Source organism: Ctenopharyngodon idella, chromosome 13 (assembly GCF_019924925.1).
Source record: "Ctenopharyngodon idella isolate HZGC_01 chromosome 13, HZGC01, whole genome shotgun sequence".
Lineage (NCBI taxonomy): Eukaryota > Metazoa > Chordata > Actinopteri > Cypriniformes > Xenocyprididae > Ctenopharyngodon > Ctenopharyngodon idella.
Genome location: NC_067232.1, coordinates 31,832,030 through 31,853,696, shown reverse-complemented (window position 1 = coordinate 31,853,696; position 21,667 = coordinate 31,832,030). Strand labels below are relative to the sequence as shown.

General features: G+C 38.1%; 2 protein-coding genes across 8 annotated transcripts in view; both read left to right on the top strand.

Annotated features, from left to right (window-relative positions):
- Nucleotides 1–12,595, top strand: part of dst (dystonin) — a 197,254-nt gene extending 184,659 nt beyond the window's left edge. For 2 of the 6 annotated variants that reach the window (XM_051916339.1, XM_051916341.1), the window contains 5 exons: nt 4,242–4,359; nt 5,034–5,099; nt 6,166–6,356; nt 10,870–10,993; nt 11,554–12,595. In XM_051916339.1, the coding sequence (XP_051772299.1) occupies nt 4,242–4,359; nt 5,034–5,099; nt 6,166–6,356; nt 10,870–10,993; nt 11,554–11,810 (756 nt within the window). In that variant the 3' untranslated portion in view covers nt 11,811–12,595. Of the gene's footprint in view, nt 1–2,227; nt 2,345–4,241; nt 4,360–5,033; nt 5,142–6,165; nt 6,357–9,258; nt 9,370–10,869; nt 10,994–11,553 lie in introns of all 6 variants that reach the window. The other 4 variants (XM_051916340.1, XM_051916337.1, XM_051916336.1 and 1 more) reach the window with 3 other exon arrangements.
- Nucleotides 12,596–15,534: 2,939 nt separating this feature from the next.
- The window catches only part of zmp:0000000760 (collagen alpha-1(IX) chain), a 28,930-nt gene continuing 22,797 nt past the window's right edge, over nt 15,535–21,667 (top strand). Inside the window, exons 1-3 of one of the 2 annotated variants that reach the window (XM_051916350.1) lie at nt 15,535–15,778; nt 18,820–18,930; nt 21,133–21,245. In XM_051916350.1, coding sequence (XP_051772310.1) covers nt 21,185–21,245 — 61 coding nt within the window. In that variant the 5' untranslated portion in view covers nt 15,535–15,778; nt 18,820–18,930; nt 21,133–21,184. Of the gene's footprint in view, nt 15,779–18,717; nt 18,931–21,132; nt 21,246–21,667 lie in introns of those variants that run through there. The other variant, XM_051916351.1, reaches the window with a different exon arrangement.

The following is a 21,667-nucleotide window of genomic DNA, read 5'->3' as shown; positions in this document are numbered from 1 at the left end:
GTTTTATCTGATTCACTGTCAGTGTGTCTTTGAATTCCCAATATTTAAGGCTGTCTTAAACTCACAAGCGGATAAGCATATTAAATTAGTTTTTAAACCTCTTCCCATAGCCAGCCATGTAGTTAGTGGCGTGGCTGTGTACAAATCTCCACTGGCATTCAAGCACAGTGGAGTGGGAAAGTAACTAGTGCAGGTGAAACTATGAATAAAGAGTGAAAACATCTACTTCCCTGATACTAAATGACACCAAAAATGGTGTCTAGTGTGGATATGTCCTCAATGTTCTTTGTGTTGTGAAATAGTGCAATTATAATATTGATTAATTTAAGCAAGCAAGCAGAAAAGCAAGTTAAGCAAGCAGAAATGTTTGGGAATAGTTTCAAGTCAACATGAAATCAACTTTGAGTGTTATTCATAAAACACAGTGTCCATTACACATCTTACATCTAATTACTATAGTAATAACTGTAAATTTTGCATAATTACAAGCAACTAACCCTAAACATACCCCCTAACCATGTAGTAAGTACATGTAGTTAAATAATATTACAAATTATAAAATGTATAATTACACTGTAACAAGGATTTTAAAATCTTAAAGTGTTTGTTCACCCAAAAAGGAAAAAATTGTAATTAAGTATTCATCAAACCCGTAAGCCTTTTAGTCATCTTTGAAACACAAATGATATTTTAATGAAATCTGAGAGATTTCTGTCCCTCCATTGACAGTCCACACAACTAGAACATTGATGCTTCAAAAAGTTCATAAAGAGAACGTAAAACGAATCCATTTGAATCGAGCAGTTTAGTTTTCTGAAGAGACTCGATCGCTTTTTTATGATGAACAGACTGAATTTTTATTCACATATAAACATTAATCAGCTCACATAAACAGAAGCTCATCCGAACTTGCTTGACACGTGAGAACAAACCTCTTGCTGAAGCTCAAATGTGCTGCATAACACAAGAATGAACCTCATTGGTTCTTGCTGAAGCTCAAACATGATGTGAAACACGAGAATGAACCTCATTGGTTCTTGCTGAAGCTCAAACGTGCTGCGTAACACACGAGAATGAACCCGAATGAATCTCATTAGTTCTAGCACGTCAATCAAGCATGCTGATGTGTGCGTTGATCAATGTTTACATGTGAATAAAAGCCTAAATTAAGTTTGTTCATCATATAAAGCGATCGAGTCTCTTCAGAAAATTTGGACTAAACCACTTGATTCATATGGATTAGTTTTATGAACTTTTTGACACTTCAAAGTGGTAGTTGCCTAGCTGTCAATGGAGGGACAGAAATCTCTCGGATTTCATTAAAAATATCTTCATTTGTGTTCCGATGATGAACGAAAGTCTTTGGAACAACATGAGGGTGAGTAAATGATGACAGAATTTTATTTTTGGGTGAACTATCCCTTTAAAATAAAGTGTAACCAAACTTTTTTCAAAGCAAATAAAGCGATAAGCCATGAGAGGTCCTGCGATAACAGTGATTTTTGCCTTGCATGGGTAAGACCAATAACAATGATAAATTACATTGATAATTACATTTATTAATAATTAACAGTTCTTCAGCTTGCAGCAGTTTACAGTCAACATACTGTAGAAACTTGGCACATTGAAACAGAACATGTGGTCACAGGTGTGTTTATTAGCATATTCAGGCCTTATTGTTTGTAATGCAGTCATTCTAAAATCTTGCCAGTAATGTAATGGCTGCTAATGTTGTTTCATGTTGACCTGTTCTACAAACACCCAAGATAGTTTCTAGTCAACTATCACCTATCTGCTTTTGAGTTCAAATGCATTTCTCCCCGCAGCGCTGCATTCCGCTTTTTATTATTATTTGCAAGAGCTTTGCAACACAACACAGTGTGCTTGCCTTCTGCTACCTGCCTAATTTCCTTATTTTAGTTCTGCTTTACAGGAGCCTCACTCAGCGTCAGTGCAATTACTCTTTTGCTTTTAACCACATTTCGTGGCTGATGTTCAAGCAAGCCAAAGCTTCAGGAAAAATGTTGCAGTGAAAGATGCATGGTTTTACCTACATAAATCACATAAAATCATGAGCTACATGCTTTCTCAGGGTCGTGGTTTGGGAAGATACGTGACTCTTAGCTGGTGAAGGGCTTTTATCGGGCAGGCCATGCAAACCTCATGTTTTTTCTTCCTTTGTATTGAGAACTTTATATCACATCAACTGAAACCATTCTTTTGACAGTTTGGTCTCGTTCACTGCTTACATGATCCCTTAATCGCCGATGAGACTTTAACAAACAGGGACAATCAAAATCTAACCCCCCATCTACACGTTGCCGTTTTGGAAAGCTGTATCCTGGTAAATGGTCATTCTTAAAGCCGTTTGTTGTGATTCTCTTGATTATTTCTCTTGATCATGCTTCAAAATTCATCTTCTCCTCCCCCAATCACCAAATTCACCAGTGGTATCGATTCATTCTGGGTATCACTTAAAGAATAAAGGCCAGAGAGATGCTCAGCAGGTCGCCATCAGTGTGTTGGTCATGTCGAGTCTCAGAGAGTCGATTTCAGCCATTCTTCCATATTGTGTGTCGTTGGAGTCGAGCATCAGTGTCAACACACGCATCCTCTATGAGAATGGTAGTTTGTAGTTCTAGACGGTGCAACTTCTGTATGTATTGTTGGTTTGTGGAAAAAGTTCTCATATGGTATGATTTCTTTTTTTGAACAGAAAGCATGAGGCCATAATTTTCTGTGCTGTGAAATCTGTATGCCTTGGCCAAATCCAACTGGCAACAATCATTTGGACGCAAATGATTTGGCTTGATGTTTTCTTTAGCTCCTATCTTTGGCATGTAGGATGCAGTAGATTTATACCCTAGTGTTCCCCTACGCTTCAGTGCCCTTATTTGTATGAAAACAGATCCTCGGCCAGAGGGTGTAGAGTGCACTTGTAGCGCACCCTAGTGGACACACTGATCACAATACTGTCCACCTTGTCTTAAATGTGCCCTTTTTAGGATCATAGTAAAGTTTCAGACAGAAAGAAATTGACAACATGCAGTGTTGGGTGCGACTAAGTAATTAATTACTGTAATTTAATTACTTTTCTCTTGAAAAAGTAAAGTAAGGGATCACTCTTAATTTTTCTGTAATTTAATTAAAGTTACTTGTGATGTAATTGAATTAAATACTTTATAGATTATAAAACAATAATGGATTTAACATCAAAATTTAATGTCTAATGTTAAAATGTATGTTTTTAATGTGACCTCCTTTTAAATACTTTTGTCAGTTCAAGAATAATTTATGCAATTTTATATTATTTATTTAAAAGAATTAAAAGAGCAGTTTCATGTCTAATCCTTGTATAATTCAACTGGTCAAGGTTGATATGGGATATAGAAGGTAATTAGTAATGCAAAATGTTTTAGAGAGAGTAATTAGTACAGTAATCTAATTACACTGTTGAAGATGTAATTAGTAGCTAGTGCTTAATTAATTTTTTAGAGTAACTTACCCAACATTGCTCACATGAGATTGAAATAACAATATATTATTATTATGTAAAAAAAAAAAAAATATATATATATATATATATATATATATATATAATTGTTTAATTGGATGTGTTTAGTTGTTGAGATATATATATAAAGTGAGAGAGAGAGGAGAGAACTGTGATAAAGACATACATAGGACACTTTTGAATGCAAATCAAGTATTTCTATAATAGTGTTTATTACAGAGATCTCTTTCTTTCGCATAATGCTTCCTCCACGCCTGCAGGTGGCAGTTTAGGGTCTAGATCTACTGTCGTATAAGCCAGCAAAACAAACTAAAATTAACTTTGTGCACCTTTAATGAGATACAGTGAACCGCACCACCACACTCAATATTCTGTTCATGATCAGTCTTAAATTAGCACAAAGCCACAAATGAAACCAGTTGGATTGACCATTCATTTCATGTCTTCTGGAATGAAACCAATGTTGTGTCTCAATCAAAAGATGTTTTGTCTAAATTAAATGGCTCAGCAGGGCAACAAGAGGAAACTAGACAATAAACAGAAGTAGTCTAACTGGGACTGTAATAATAATGTGATTTGACTTCCACCACACATTTGGTGGCTAGCTTTTACTACTTTGAAAACACAGTTACAGGGCAGATGTTTCTGATGTTGCTCTGCTGTGAGCCTGTCACTGACAACATGACTGTATCACGGAGGAATGACTATGCTCTCTATTCATGTCCAGTTTGGAGATTCCCAGCAGCTCCGGCTGGTGCGGATCCTGCGCAGTACGGTGATGGTGCGGGTGGGTGGTGGTTGGATGGCCCTGGATGAGTTCCTGGTGAAAAATGACCCGTGCAGAGGTAATGTCCACCCACTTTTACTCCACTTTATGTTGTACTCAACATTAGCCCATGGTGTTCAGACGGGTGATTTAATTACATTGAAGTTGTGAATAACAAAATTGTTCAACTTATTTGTAAACAGTGTTTTGCTCCAACAGTTCTGTTCCAAAACCTAGCTGAGTTTCCTATGTAGGCAGCATTTGAACACATCATAGACACATTCCCAATGCAAAGGCAGTTCCATTGTTATACTGTCAAGATACCTTGTTTTAACCAAATTCAAAAGCAGTATCACATGTGTGCTTAATGGAAAAGGCAATCCAATATAGCATTGCGACAAGCTACAGAAAAGTATGTATTAAAATAGTTCGGTCTTATTCATAAATTGACTTATTTCAGTCAAGATACTGCCTTAGAAGGCACCTGCCCATGTAGACTAGGTATTGGAACAGAACCTATGCATAGTAAATCAAAATTTTAGTAAAGAATTTGAATATTTAGAAAGAGAACATGCTGATGATATTCTTATGTATGCTGTAATAATTTACTGTGGCTGAATCTTTTCTTCCTGCACTCTAATTGGCTGTTTATGAGATTCTTAAAGCTTGCCGGTCTCTTCCCATGAAGCTTTTCTTTCAGAATTTCCCTTTTCCTGCTTCTTTGTTAGTGAACCCAATTATCGTTTCTTCTAGTTCACCACCACGGGAGTAAAATGTTGCGCTCGGAATCAAATTCTTCAATTACTCAGTCTCCTATAGGTTGGCAACTCTCACACTTTCTGTCCTTGCTCCATCCCAGTGGTATGTGTGCATCCCTGTGTGTGTGTGTGTGTGCACTGCAGTGATCCTTGAATGGTATTCTCATTAACATTAATCTCATGCTTCCCTTTCCATCGTGCTGTCTGGGACTGTTTAGCATGCGGTTTTGTCTTGCGTCATGTGTCCTCTCTCGCTTTCTCTGCATGTGCTTACTGTAGCTCTGTTTCAGTGTCGTGAAACTTGCTCGACAATCTCATCTATGCAAGATATGAATAACTCACATCACATTGAAGTGAACAATACACGATACACTGTTAAACTTTATGCTAAATTGTTTTTCTAATCTGCAGTGTCTGGAAGTTAATCATCTTCTACTTTACGATAATATATTTATATGCAGCATCAATGTTTTTTCTTTACTGTTTTATTATTTATTATTTGCCAGTGATGTGAAATGCATGCAAGTCATTCCCTACATCAAACCAAAGCGCAAAACCCTGAACTGTGTTTTGCTCATTTGAGTGGGTGCCCATCAATCCCCAACCCGGTTCAAAATTCCTTCATAAGACCTTCAACCAAGATCAGAACCTTTAAAATGGCTTTCAGAAAGAAGTTCCTGAAACTTGATTTAAATTAATGGTTTGGGTTCAAAACAAGTCAATCTCTATGAACAGCATCAAAAAATAAATTTACAGATCAAATGATAATTCTTTTTTTACTAAATTGACACTATGACTAAATGTAATCGATGATAAAAATGAAAAAGGTTCTTCAGATTTTTAAAATGTTCTTCACACTAAGAAAAAATGGTTCTTTTAAGAACTGTTCACTGAAAGGTTATTTGGGGAACCCAAAAAGGCTCTTCTATGGCATCACTGCAAAAACACCCTTTTGGAAACTTTATTTTTTAAGAGTGTACCACATATGTCGTACACAGACCTTAAGTTGAAACTGAACCCCAAATGTTCCATTGAATCAATTTTCAGAGGCTTATTTTTTAACCCACGCTAAAGGTTTTGGTGCGGTCATGGCTCCCGGCTCACTGAACTGTGTGTTCTTCCTCCAGCTAAGGGCAGAACCAATGTGGAGCTGCGCGAGAAGTTTATTCTCCCAGAAGGCACCACCCAGGTGATGGCCAGTTTCCGCTACAGAGGTCGAAGGTCACGGCCATCTTCAAGAGGCACCTCCCCTAACAGATCCAATTCCAGCCACAGCTGTGCCACACAACCCAATCCACCCGGAGCCAGCACACCCAAGGTATGCTTATTGTTGATGGGGTTGCAGAGAAATGCATAACTTCTCCATGTTTTTGTCACATTTTCCTGTCGCCAATCATTTAGCTTGGTTCCAAAACCTAGTGAGCTGCCTGCTGCCCAACGCTTTCAAAGGCAGCTGCTTTGTAAGGTGACAAACCTTAGTGATTGGTTTGGAACGTACCACAAAGACAAAAACTCTGCGCATAATACAAATAGCACACGGATCACAGTCATAGATGATTTTAAGTGAGTTTTGTCAAAGACTGTATATATGCCAAGATGGTTCACTCAAATTACTAAGAAGAGGAGAAAGTACAACATGCTATATTACAGAATAAAGGCCCGTTCACACCAATGACGATAACTATAACGATAAAGACATAGTTCGAAAAATCATTCTAAATATAGAATAGCAGGGTCCACGATAACGGCACAGAGGAACGATATCGTTGGAATCATTTCCAGAATGATTTTTTCCAGCTGATGAACGATAAAAACATTGACAGCCAGTCAGAATCCATCCAGCATTTAAAGCGACAGATGACAAAACTGCAGCTCGTGCTTAGAATAAACAGAATGATATCGTGCATTGGTGTGGACACTAATATACAAACCCGATTCCAAAAAAGTTGGGACACTGTACAAATTGTGAATAAAAAAGGAATGCAATGATGTGGAAGTTTCAAATTTCAATATTTTATTCAGAATACAACATAGATGACATATCAAATGTTTAAACTGAGAAAATGTATCATTTTAAGGGAAAAATAAGTTGATTTTAAATTTCATGGCATCAACACATCTCAAAAAAGTTGGGACAAGGCCATGTTTACCACTGTGTGGCATCCCCTCTTCTTTTTATAACAGTCTGCAAACATCTGGGGACTGAGGAGACAAGTTGCTCAAGTTTAGGAATAGGAATGTTGTCCCATTCTTGTCTAATACAGGCTTCTAGTTGCTCAACTGTCTTAGGTCTTCTTTGTCGCATCTTCCTCTTTATGATGCGCCAAATGTTTTCTATGGGTGAAAGATCTGGACTGCAGGCTGGCCATTTCAGTACCCGGATCCTTCTTCTACGCAGCCATGATGTTGTAATTGATGCAGTATGTGGTCTGGCATTGTCATGTTGGAAAATGCAAGGTCTTCCCTGAAGGAGACGACATCAGGATGGGAGCATATGTTGTTCTAGAACTTGGATATACCTTTCAGCATTGATGGTGCCTTTCCAGATGTGTAAGCTGCCCATGCCACACGCACTCATGCAACCCCATACCATCAGAGATGCTGGCTTCTGAACTGAGCGCTGATAACAACTTGGGTTGTCCTTGTCCTCTTTAGTCCGGATGACATGGCGTCCCAGTTTTCCAAAAAGAACTTCAAATTTTGATTCATCTGACCACAGAACAGTTTTCCACTTTGCCACAGTCCATTTTAAATGAGCCTTGGCCCAGAGAAAACACCTGCGCTTCTGGATCATGTTTAGATATGGCTTCTTTTTTGACCTATAGAGTTTTAGCCGGCAACGGCGAATGGCACGGTGGATTGTGTTCACCGACAATGTTTTCTGGGAAGTATTTCCATTACAGTAGCATTCCTGTATGTGATGCAGTGCCGTCTAAGGGCCTGAAGATCACGGGCATCCAGTATGGTTTTCCGGCCTTGACCCTTACGCACAGAGATTGTTCCAGATTCTCTGAATCTTTGGATGATATTATGCACTGTAGATGATGATAATTTCAAACTCTTTGCAGTTTTTCTCTGAGAAACTCCTTTCTGATATTGCTGTACTATTTTTCGCCGCAGCATTGGGGGAATTGGTGATCCTCTGCCCATCTTGACTTCTGAGAGACACTGCCACTCTGAGAGGCTCTTTTTATACCCAATCATGTTGCCAATTGACCTAATAAGTTGCAAATTGGTCCTCCAGCTGTTCCTTATATGTACATTTAACTTTTCCGGCCTCTTATTGCTACCTGTCCCAACTTTTTTGGAATGTGTAGCTCTCGTGAAATCCAAAATGAGCCAATATTTGGCATGACATTTCAAAATGTCTCACTTTCAGCATTTGATATGTTATCTATATTCTATTGTGAATAAAATATAAGTTTATGAGATTTGTAAATTATTGCATTCCTTTTTTATTCACAATTTGTACAGTGTCCCAACTTTTTTGGAATCGGGTTTGTATATTATCTATAGTAATTATTCTTGGCGTGAATGGGCCTTAAGTCCCGCCTTCTAAATAAAAAAGCTGATCGCTAATTGCTAAAGTTTTTGAGATTTTGGTATTTCCCCGTTCAAGTAAATCAGAGGTTATGTGCAACAAATTCTGTATTCTGTAAAACAGGCCACATTGCTTCAGGTTTAGGTCTTTTGTACATGCAACGTTAAATATGAAGCTGTTTTACTCAAGACGCCTTCAGAGGAGCTACCAAAGATGAGCATAACCAATGTCCATTGCAAATGCAGGTTGACATAAATGTTTTTCATTTGGTCTTCCGTACAGTGAACTGAAAGGCACTTTGGATTGGTGTTAGTATTTTGCAAAAATGTAAAAAAAAAAAAAAAAAAAATTTTTAAAAATCTATTTTTATTTAGACTAAACTATTTTTAATCAACCTTTTTAGTAGTTAATGAATTATGTTTATAATTTATATTTCTCTCACTTCATTGTTGATATCGAATTTAGAATTTGGCCAAAAGATGATATTTTGGAAAGGCAGCAAAAACATCTTTTCATCATAAAGTGCTGCCTACATAGGGAGCTCACTAGGATTTGAAACAGAGCCTTTGACTATCCCATCATCATTTGTTGATATATAATTGTTTCCTGTATTGTCTTTCTTTTCTTTTTTTCTATTGCTACTCTTTGTATGTGGTTTATCCACAACTGTTTCTCACAGACTCCCCAACATTTAACCCGAAATTATGATAAACCCTGGCTGACAAACAGCAAATCAGCTACTCCTCTTAAATCATCTGACTCCTTTGACAGCCAAGGGTCGTCCAATGAGGTATAGTGCTTAAGAAATGAGTGGCAAATCCCCATCTAATCTCCGTCTTCTGCTCCTGACCTCTGTTTCTGCCTTGTTACTGATCTAATCGCTTCCTGTGTGGATTTGGAATTGAGTTCAGTCTCTATCTCTGGCTTTGCAGTGATGCATGGAAGAGACTCTGCTGGTCTGCTATTAAGGCGGATGTGTTTGCTAAAGTCCTTTAATTCTGATCTTTAAATCTCTGTTGCAGTGGGGATGGTGTGATTGTCTTAAATTAAATCAGCTTGATGTACAAAGACAACTGGGCCTTTTCTAAACATAACTCTCTTTCTCATTCTAACTGTTGCCACTAAAACTTGATGCTTGTGAGATCTTTTCTACATCCAGAACTCACTCTAAACTGTTTCCTCTTTGTCTCCTGGTGTGTATGGCTGAATTTTATTCAATGTAAGCAGTAAACTGTAATTTTCTTGTCTGTCATGCATTTATTCCATCATTCTGGCCATGTAACGTACACACTGCAAAGTTTTGGGATTAACAAATGCATTCAAATGCAGAAGTGACTCCCTAAATGATTGTGATGTGTGTGTATGGAATACAGGAGTCACTCCTAATCCCATCTGTCCAGTTAAATGTTTCATTCAGGATTTCTGTTGTGTCAAATGTAGAATTTGTGTGTTTCAGTGCAGTTTCATTAGGGTCTCTCGCACCGGGTAGTTATAGGAACTCAGTTATAGGATCTAGCCACCAGGGCGGTCCCCTGAGAACTTTCCCATAGGGCCATTTTCCTGGTTGAATTTGCACCTCCAGTAGGAACTCTGAAGTGACTTAAGCCGACTGACAGTGACGCCATTTAAACAACTGGAGGATGGAGGACGCCGTGATCAGAGCTGTGTTTGTTGTGTGTGGGTTTCATGATAACAGAGATGGAGTGTAGATGTATAAGTTATGCGATTGAAATAGCAAAAATGAGGGCTAAGAGACACAATCTCCTGCAGTGCTACATATCATCGAGGCTGAGAAAAGAACACAATGCAACTACCATTAACTTTCTGTATGTTAGTTCGTGGAGTAAGTAGGCTATATGTAAACTGTGTGTTTACCCGGCTTTTTAAAATTGGCAAGTGCCTATGTTTGACATGGCATGTGCTCGGCCAATCAACAAACACTTACGTCACTGGTAGTTCCTATTGTGCTGGGTTAGACTCTACTCTGAAATACAAGCATATTTAGTTTCCCCCGAAAGGCGTTCTTATAACTAAAATCGTTCCCAGTTCCTGCGGTGCGAACGCGCCAAAAAGCGGGTACTTCCACCTGTAGTTATAGAAACTATAAAAATGTTCTTCCGGTGCGAAAGCCCCTATTGCCAGCATGTTAGGTGTATCTTCGACATCTTAGAAACCTTTTCTTATTCAGAGATTGCTGTTTTTGCTTGTCAATGAACAGTCAGTTACCAGTTACATCCTCATTGTCCTGTTCTAAATGGCCAATTTGTTTCTAAATCATGACATCTTACAGAACACCCCCATTCAGGGCAGCAAGCTTCGTCTTCCAGGATATTTGTCAGGAAAAGGCTTTCAGTCGGGAGAGGATGGAACCCTGATTAATGCTGCAGTCATGAAGGCCAGAGGTCAAGCCATGGGTGAGTCTGACAGACCTTTTGCTCTTCAGTAAAGTTTTCTTGCTGCCGTGTGATATTTTGAATAGTCACATGATTTTGACTGACTGGTTTTACTGTACTTCTAGTACAGTTGGAGAGAGAACAGGAAGTGAAGTGGGAGAGAGAAGGGGTGGGATTGGGAAAGGACCATGAGCTGGGATTCGAACACGGGTCGCCCAAAGAGCAATTGCACTAGGATGATAATATTTTAATAATTTTTAGTTAAATATTGCTGTCTATTACTATATATTGTATAACAGTTCAAACAAATATTTTCAATTATATTTATTAGCAAACAGCAGTGTTGAAAACATGCCTTGATTTCCTTGTGTTTTACTTCTTGGATTAAAGATTTTGAATCTACATTTTGTAAACAGTGGTTGTTTGGATGAAACGATTCTGGTTCCTTTGGGGAAAAAAAAATATAAAAAATATAAATATATAATTTTTTCATCTTAATTGCTCATCTCTAGTCATCAGTCATTATGTTAATGTCAGTGTTGTGGCACTGAGCTGTAACTGGCTTTAAACTTTCTCCTCAGGGTTGAGTAAGATCCCAAGCAGGCCTGGCAGCAAAGCAGGAAGCCGAGGGAGCAGTCGCCGTGGCAGCGACGCCTCAGACTTCGATATTTCAGACATCCAGTCGGTTTGCTCGGACGCGTCGGAGAACGTGACAGACTCAGGGAGGCCGACGCCACGCTCAGCCTCTCGCCAACACGGGGGGAAGCCCTCCAAAATCCCAACTCCCCAAAGGAGGAGCACCCCTACAAGCAAACTGGCCAAGACCAGCAAGAGATAGTCAACAGTCCGGTCCACAGAAGGGGCCACGTTACAGCGCCCTGTTCTGACAGCACTGGTTAGCGCACACTAAACCCAGACTGGACAGACGTAGATTCGCACTAAAGACTGCAAAGTGTTATCGTTTTTAAAAAGCGTAGCAAGATGTAAATTATTCTGTTGTGAACGTGAAAAAGGAAGTTCATGTGGAGTGTGTGTGTGTGTGTGTGTGTGTGTGTGGAATGCAATGGCTTTGTGTATTTGTCCTGTACTTCGTGTGAACGTCTTTAATATTTTGTTTGATCGCTGGGAAAGCGAACACAAAAAAGACTGTATGTTGTTAGGCAAACTAACACTTTTCCACATGTTCGTGTTGAGGGAGAAGCTGAATGTACAGTCATTTCCTCGAGCGGATGTGCTTGTTGCCGATAATATGCCCCTGTATTCTGCCAGGACACCACAATTATTTATTCATCTATTTAAAGTGCAATGACAAGCTGCTGTTGTGCATTTAAAGGGCAATACAATACTTCCAACTGTAACCACTGCTATACACTACAGTTAATCCTGATCATGGCCTTTAAACTTATAAACTCCCGTCTGTAGCACTCGCCGTAATGTTCATTTCATCAAATCACAGATTGTGTGCCACCTGCTAACTGTGACTACAACTTTCTGACTAAAAAACATTCATATAAGTGCAATCATGCCTGTGTATTCTATGGTTCCTTTTTGCCTGAGTGATGCAAATTACTCAACTTTTTGTAATAAATATGCTTGCAGAAAGCTCAACAATATATATAACAATCACAGACTCACTTGTTTCCATTCGCTCCAAAGTATCTGACTTCTGTAACGCATTCAAACAATGATGAACATTTACACAATAATGTCTCAGGCCTGAGATTAACAAGTCTTAAGAAGAAAATAAAATGTTTTATGAGACTAAAATGCCATGTCAGCCTTGTAGCCTCTGGCAGTGAATATGACCAAAGAAATCTTGTGTAAAGATGCCAGATGGCCTTTAATGTTGGTTGGATTAATGTTAGTATGTCAGAGTGTAATCAGATGAGATAAAGTGAGGTCAGTGGTGCTGTGGTGTTAATCCTTAACATCTTCCTACGGGATATGGACAACCTAGCCTTGCACCAGAGAACTAGGGGGGAAAGAAGAGATAGTTTTGATTTGGTTTTTGTCAAGTTCTGCATCAATCACTAGCCGTTTGATCAGCTGATTCTTGTCAACATGTATATTCTCTCAGAAATGTGTGTGATTTTTCTCCACAGGATCTGCCAAAGTAAGTCATGCTAATGCGCATGTTTCGGCATGGATCCAGTGTGTTGCATCATAAACTTGGGAATGAAAGTAAAGATCAAGCTTTTTTCCATGAATATCATTTTCATCACAGCTCATAAATGCTTAGAGAGTGTCTCAGTTGTTTTTGTTTTTTGAAGCCGTTATATCTACTTTATTTTTAACACTGTTTACTGTTCAGTTTCTTTCATAAATGATTTCATAAACTAGTAAGCCACTCAAGGCCATCCGTTACAGAGATTTTTTATCATGGTCAGGGGGTGTTTTGGGCACATTGTGAAGCAGAATGGCTAATTGTGGTTAAATCACTGTTAGACAAGGTTTTGAGTGGTTTATAGCTTTTATAAAATGACAGCAACTGCAATACAATAAGACAGAGATTCAATAATTATAATTGGGATAATCAGTTCTTCTACCTTGTGATAGATGGATAACATCTGTTTTGATTGGCTATGCAAAAATGTTCCTGACTTGCTGGCTTCTTTTGCAATTTCCAACAGCTGAAAAGTGAAAAGTACTAGGTTGATATAACGAGTGCTTTAAGGAAGAACTAATCACTGGATTTGGTAAAGTTGGCTTTGTTTGAGGCTCACAGTGGACCAGTAAAGCCATTTTTCCCCCCAGCATTACAGCTGGGTTAACAAATGACAATGAGGCCCATAATGACTCAACACATGCATCAAGGCCAATGATTTATTTGAAACGATCCATGTTCAAAAGAATAGATACAGTGCTTCAAATGGTGATTCATTATGTGAATACAGGCTGGCCTAATTATGTCACCAATGTGCCAGAAAGCATTAACAGCTGTTTCTCAAATACAGTGAAGATGTTCTCACCACAACCGATGGTTTATGACTTACGTTGATTACACAAGTCCTGAGGGATGAACTGATAGGATCCGTGATGATTGCCACGAGCATCCCGGCAGAGTGGCTGGCAGCTTGAATAGGATCATTCAAAAGGGTCAAATCTTTAAAGGCTGTCAACTGATACATCCATCACAAGTGGACCATGGGAGACAAAAATAAATACTTGACAGAATGTGCTCCACAAGCCAAAGCAGATGGAAAGGCATAGCAGAACAAAAAGTGGTGTGGATTTTGTGGACGACTTTGACAGTATTTTAGAAATGACAACAGTTGAGAAAATGTCTAGGGAAATTAAGTTGGATGGTTTCATTAAAGGGGTAGTTCACCCAAAAATGAAAATTCTGTCATCACTTACTCACCCTCAAGTTGTTCCAAACCTGTATTCATTTCTTTGTTCTGCTGAACACAAAGGAAGATATTTTGAAGGAAGTTTGTAACCAGGCCGCTTTGGGGCACCATTGACTTCCATAGTAGGAAAAAAAGAAGTCAATGGTGCCCCAGAATTGTTCAGCTTCCCACATTCTTCAAAATATATTCCTCTGTGTTCAACAGAACTAAGAAATTTATACAGGTTTGGAACAACTTGAGGGTCAGTAAATGATGACAGAATTTAAATTTTTGGGTGAACTATCCCTTTAGGTAAAAAAGGCAGAGCTCAGGTGGAGGAACAACAATTATAGGGTTAGTTCACCTAAAAATGAAATTTGTCATTAATTGCTCACCCTTATATCGTTCCAAACCCGCAAGACCTTCGTTCATCTTCAGAACACAAATTAAGATATTTTTTGATGAAATCTAAGAGGTTTCTCTCATAGAAAGCAACGAAATTACCACATTCAAGAAGTAGTAAAGACATCGTTAAAATAGTCGATGTGACTGCAGTGGTTCAACCTTAATGTTATGAAGCAACGAGAATACTTTTTGTGCAAAAAAACAACACAAAAATAAAGACTTTATTCAACAATTTTATTCTCTACCCTGTCAGACTCATACGCAGTTGACGCAGTTCAGCGCTTTCATGTTTACGTCAGAACGCCGGCTCAGTTTTGGCCGATGCCTGTTCACGTGAGCAGCACGACGCATGGTGTGATGCTGATGCAGGAGCCGGACAATAATGAGTCGGCATTCTGACGTAGAACCTGGAAGCTCTGCAATGTGTCTTCAACATATACTGCGCAGGAGAATGACAGGGGTAATATTCTTGTAAAGTATTATCATCGCTTCATAACATTAAGGTTGAACCACTGCAGTCACATGAACTGTTTTAACAATGTCTTTACTACTTCTCTGGACCTTGAATGCGGTAATTTCATTGCTTTCTATGAGAGATTAAATTAAAAAAAAACTCTTGGATTTTATCAAAAATATCTTAATTTGTGTTCTGAAGATGAACAAAGGTCTTACGGGTGTGGATCGACATGAGGGTGAGTAATTAATGACAGAAATTTCAGTTTTTTGGTGAACTAACCCTTTTTATATACATCAAAAAAATAAAGCTAAGATTTTAGGTCATGCCAAGGAGCTGTTTCTCTTTCAAATGGTGTATCAAAAATGGCCCAATGGAAAAGTTTAGCCACTTTACTTTTAAGACACAAGCTGCATCCCAATTCAGAGGCTGGATCCTTTAAAGATCGAATGCGTCACAGCGGCGTGACAAAGGCTCCTTCATTCCCTATGCTGCGAAGGATAGAATGAGTGGATTCATCACCACCTAGCCTATCCCAAGATTCATTGCATGCTGGTGACGATTAGATTCTTTTTTCTTCTTCTTTTTTTTTTTTGATGCTGGATTACAATTTTAAATGTAAGTACTGGGTTCAATTTTTTCAAATATCTAATGATACAAATGTTTTTTGTTGTTGTTGTTTTTAAAAAAACACTCAAATGGTGACATGGTTTACACTCTTTATACATAAAAGGACCTAGATATATTAAGACATGTTGTGAACCCTGTTTTGTTTTCAGACAGTTGAATATAACTATATAATATAATATAACAAAAAAAAAAAAAAGTCCAGTACAAATGTTACTGCTGCTTGTCAACGCCAGCTGTCACAGTTGCTAGGCAACAAGAACTATCCTTCCTATCTAGACTGTCCCATTTAACAACACCCGCTCCGACCTTCGCAGATGCCTTTGAAGTCTGCAACCTCTGAAGAATTGGGACACAGCTACAGTGCTTGTTAGTGTGGTAAAACTTCAGTATGGGGACACATATTCACTATTAACTATGACTTTAGCCTCAATAAGCTCCTAATCACAGCTTATTTAGTTAGTTAGTTAGTAATGTAGTTAAGTTTAGGTATTGGGATTAAGGATGTAGAATATGGTCATTGAGAATAAGGCATTTATTTGTGCTTTATAAGTACAAATAAACAGCCAATATCCTAGTAATATGCATGCTAATAAGCAACTAGTTAAAAGTGACAATTAAACCCTAAAATAAAGTGTTACTGATAGTGTTAGTATAGACTAGGTAAACTACACAATATGGACACTCCTGTAATTCCTGTTGAATCAACTTACAGTAACACAAAAATTGTATACACTTATGGGTACAACAGCTTGATACTGGAGCAGGACCCTTAAAGGGTTAGTTCACCCAAAAATGAAAATTCTGTCATTTATTACTCACCCTCATGTCGTTCCACACCTGTAAGGCCTTCGTTCATCTTCAGAACACAAATTAAGATATTTTTGTTTAAATCCGATGGCTCAGTGAGGCCTGCATAGCCAGCAATGACATTTCCTCTCTCAAGATCCATTAATGTACTAAAAACATATTTAAATCAGTTCATGTGAGTACAGTGGCCAGAGTACAGAGCCATCAGATTTCAACAAAAATATCTTAATTTGTGTTCTGAAGAATAACAAAGGTCTTATGGGTGTGGAACGACATGAGGGTGCGTAATTAATGACATTATTTTCATTTTTGGGTGAACTAACAATTTAAAGGGGCGTCTTTGTACCATATTTAAACATAAAAGGTTCATAGTTGGTTTACATAATACTAAGGTCCTAATACACCTTTACGAGTAGATAAATACAAAGTTGATGGGTTCTGCACCAGTGACAAGCTGTTGTAAAGATACAGATGTTGCAGATTTTTTGGAGTGTAAGGTGATAAGCCTTACAGTAGACAATGTTTAAATTGACACAAATGAAATCGTGAGACCATTTTCTGGTATCAAAGCCTGTACCAGAGAGGAACCAAATGAAAGGAAAAGCTGGGGTATCTAAGTGGCTCTTTTACTACATGTTTGCTGGCATGGTTTGGGTTACTGCAAAGTTGTTCTGTGTGATTATCTTCATCCTATAATGAAACATTTCTTTCCAGACAATGCCTCAATTCATATAGGACACACTGGCTCACTGAATGGTTAGATGACGATTAAAATGATGTGAATTATAAGCTTTGGCCTTCATCAGCGACTCTGATCCTTGAGATCCAGTGTCCTGCAGGGTTTATCTCCAACCCTAATCTCCAAACTCATCTACAGCTTTCTAGTGGTCCTGAAGACCTTGATTAACTTGTTCAGATGTGTTTGAGTTTGGGATGTGTTTCCCATACAACGACACAACTTGCTGTTTAACCATCATAGTACAACGCATCGTTCAAGAAATCAACTAGCTAGTCTCGACCGTTTCCCGAAACCGCATTGTTGCAAACCTGTCGTTCAACCACGTTGGTTATGCAGATGGTGGAGTAATAACATCTTTAAATGAATCCGTTTGAGACTGAATTAATGATAGATTTTTTGCTATAAATTACGGACATGGCATCTGAGGACTAATTCTCATTTTCCTCAGTTATTTTGCTTTATTTCCAGATTCAATCATAGGCTCGTTCTTACATACTAGAGCACGTACGCACATGCACACTCTTCAAAAACGGTGCTATAAATCTCTTGACAAACAAAGAGATGGAAATGACATTCGTATATATATTCGGAATGAAAGATATACATTGTGCTGAATGATGCTTTCGGGAAACGCACCCCACAGATGTCATTTTTAAGATTCGATTTAAAAATAGATCAAAAAAGCAAAACAACACTGCAAGTAATTGTAAGGGGTTTAAGAAATACTTTTTTTTTTTTTTTTTTTACAGTAAGTGTCCTGGAATTAAAATGTAAAGAAGTAAAGGAGCTTGACCCAATCTCTTTAATACAGTATATGTTAGTGTTTTCTGTTGCTGTTCTGATTGAATATCTCTGATGTAGCTTATTTTCCCACTCAGGTCTGGTTAATAGTTTAGGAGAGTAGGTCAGTTTGTGGCCTACAGAATGTTTGCAGAGCTCTGCTAGTGCCTATCTGTGACATACTACATCTGTCTCCTAGTGCGCTATCTAGACAGTGATCCACTGTCTGCTGAAGACTTAACAGAGATATAGTTTGACTTTTCTTATTTTTGGTGTCTATCTGAAAGTTCAGCTAGAAGATTGGGAACATCTATTTAGTTAAAATTAGTGCTGAAATGCTTTTATATATATAGGGTTAGGGTTATTGGTCTGCCCAAATTGGAAGAAAAAAAATCTAATCTACATGTTATGAATACAATCTGTGTAAAAACCTAGTTGTCATTTTTGGGGCAGCAGCCATAGAATTAGGTACAAAACGGTCTCTATGATGTACAGTAGTTGCACACACATCACTGCCCACCTGAAATGTGCATGAACGCACCAGCATGGATAAAAACTTCCCCAAATGCAACGTCTGACTGCAGAATGATTGTGTCAAGAATGTGGAGGTCAGTGTTTGCATAGGATAATGTGCTGGAGGGATGAAGGCCTCTTGGGCCCGAGGGTGGAGTGGAGCTCATGGATCAGGTTTTCTTCTCGGCAGGTTTAGGCTGAAGTCAGCATTGGGACCAGAGATGCTTCTTTAAAATTGCCTTTATGATCACTGCTGGAACAGCCAAGGACCGATCTGCAGTGAACAGCTTCACAAGAATATGTAAGTAAATGATGCATGTTTATAGCAAATACTGCTCTTTAGTTCATTTAAAGTGTGATCTGCAATTTCTGAAGGAGGCAGTTCACAATCTGTGTTAAAATCATTATTATTCAGCAGTTGAAAACTTTACGTAGGTCATATAGTTGATGGCAAATTTACTGTACTGTTTATTGCTTCAGCGTATTTTTTTTTTTTTAGTATTGATTGTCCTAGTATTCTAAACTCACTAAAATAGTAATAGAAAAATTTGAAATATTTACCTTAAAAAAGTGCTTACAAAGAAATTATTGTGTTTTCACAAAATAGAAATTTATGTGATTAGGTACAAGCAATTTTGTAGCAAATGTTTGTGAAGTGCATCTTGACAGTGTTATTTCACAGCAGTAACCTCCTTCACATTTCAAATGATTTTGGAATTGAAATGTTAGTTAAATATCATGTTTATATTAATCAAAGCATTTTGCTAGTGTTATATGCCATTTATGTTATATAAATGTGTAGTTTCAATGGGCATTTACTGTACATAATACAGTTGTGGTCAGAATTATTGGCACCCTTGGTAAATATCAAAGATGACTGTAAAAATAAGTCTGCATTGTTTATCCTTTTGATCTTTAATTCTTAAAATGATCAAAAATCTAACCTTTCATTGAAGGAAAAGAATTGAAAGTGGGGGGGAAAAAAATCACATTATGAAATAAATGTTTTTCTCTAAAACACGTTGGCCACAATTATTGGCACACTTTTATTCAATACTTTTTGCAGCCTCCTTTTGCCAAGATAACAGCTCTGAGTCGTCTTCTATAATGCCTGATGAGTTTGGAGAACACCTGACAAGAGATCAGAGATCATTCCTTCATGCAGAATCTCTCCAGATCTTTCAGATTCCAGCTCCATGTTGGTGCTTCTTTCTCTCTTTAGTTCACTCGACTCATTTTCTTTAGGGTTCAGGTCAGGGGACTGGGACGGCCATGGCAGAAGCTTCATTTTGTACTCAGTGACACATTTCTGTGTTGATTTTGATGTTTGTTTTGGATCATTGTCCTGATGGAAGATCCAACCACGGCCCATTATTGGATTTCTAGCAGAAGCGGTCAGGTTTTGATTTTTTATCTGTTGGTATTTGATAGAATCCATGATGCCATGTATCTGAACAAGATGTCCAGGACCTCCACCAGAAAAATAGGCCCACAACATTAAAGATCCAGCAGTATATTTAACCGTGGGCATGGGGTACTTTTTATCCATGTGTGCACCAAACCCATCTGGTGGGTTTGCTGCCAAAAAGCTCTTTTTTGTTTAATCTGGCCATAGAAGCCGGTCCCATTTAAAGTTCAAGTCGTGTCTGACAACTGAATTTGCTGGAGATTGTTTCTGGATGAGAGCAGAGGATTTTTCTTGAAACCCTCCTGAACAACTTGTGGGGATGTAGGTGCTGTTTGATCATTTTTTTAGGCTTTCTGAGACTCAAGACTCAGCTAATCTCTGCAATTCTCCAGCTGTGATCCTTGGAGAGTCTTTGGCCACTCAAACTCTCCTCCTCACCACGCATTAGGACGATTTAGACACACGTCCTCTTCCAGGCAGATTTGTAACATCTTTAGTTGATTGGAACTTCTTAATTATTGCCCTGATGGTGGAAATGGGGGTTGTCAATGCTTTAGCTATTTTCTTACAGCTACTTTCTATTTTGTGAAGCTCAACAATCTTTTGCTGCACATCAGAACTATATTCTTTGGTTTTACTCATTGTGTTGAATGATTACAGGAATGATTTGGCCTTTGTGTTTCTTCATGTTTATACTCCTGTGGAACAGGAAGTCATGGCTGGACAATTTCATGTTCACGATCACCCTAGTGTGCTAAAAAATAAACATGAATGGGAATATACTTCAGAGATATTTTACTCATAAAAAATTCTAGGAGTGCCAATAATTGTGGCCAACGTGTTTTGGAGAAAAACATTTATTTCATAATGTGAATTTCCCCCCACTTTCAATTCTTTTCCTTTTCATGAATTAAAGATCAAAAGGATAAACAATGCAGATTTATTTTTACAGTCATCTTTGATCATATTTACCAAGGGTGCCAATAATTCTGACCACAACTGTATGTAATTTTTGTAGTTCAATTATGCAGGGTCTACACATCAATGTTATTTGTCTTTCCCAGTTGCTCCATCTTATCTTTCTTCCTTTTGCAGGCACATTTAAATCCTGATAGTCTTGATTTCCAAAACTCCAGCTTTGAACAAAATGCTGGTGTTCACAGTCCTCCTGGCTGTCTTTGGCCTTGTCAGATGTCAGGAATTACCAAGTAAGAATCTAACTGACCGCAAAATTCAGTATCATGTGAGGGTAATTGTTTCAATGTAAATGAAATGGACCTCAGATGTTAAAATTATGAGAATCTCAGATTATTCTGGTTGTGATCACAGGCAGCCAGATATCAGGTGCGGTGAAGTCAATATAGCTATGAAAGAGTACATTTGCTCCTCTTATTGACCAGTAGAGGGAAGCACGGACCACTTTAAGAGATTTCTGGCCAGTATGTCGTCATCTGTGCAGTAGGGTTACTTAATGAAGATTGAACTCTATCATGCCCTTTTTTTTTTTTTTTGTGGAAACTGATCTGTCAGCTTAATTCAATATCCAGATTCCATATCCAAATGTTTCCATTAGTTTTTCTTTCCTTTTCTTTACTAGGGAATAAAACATGACATAGACTTTGATTAATTA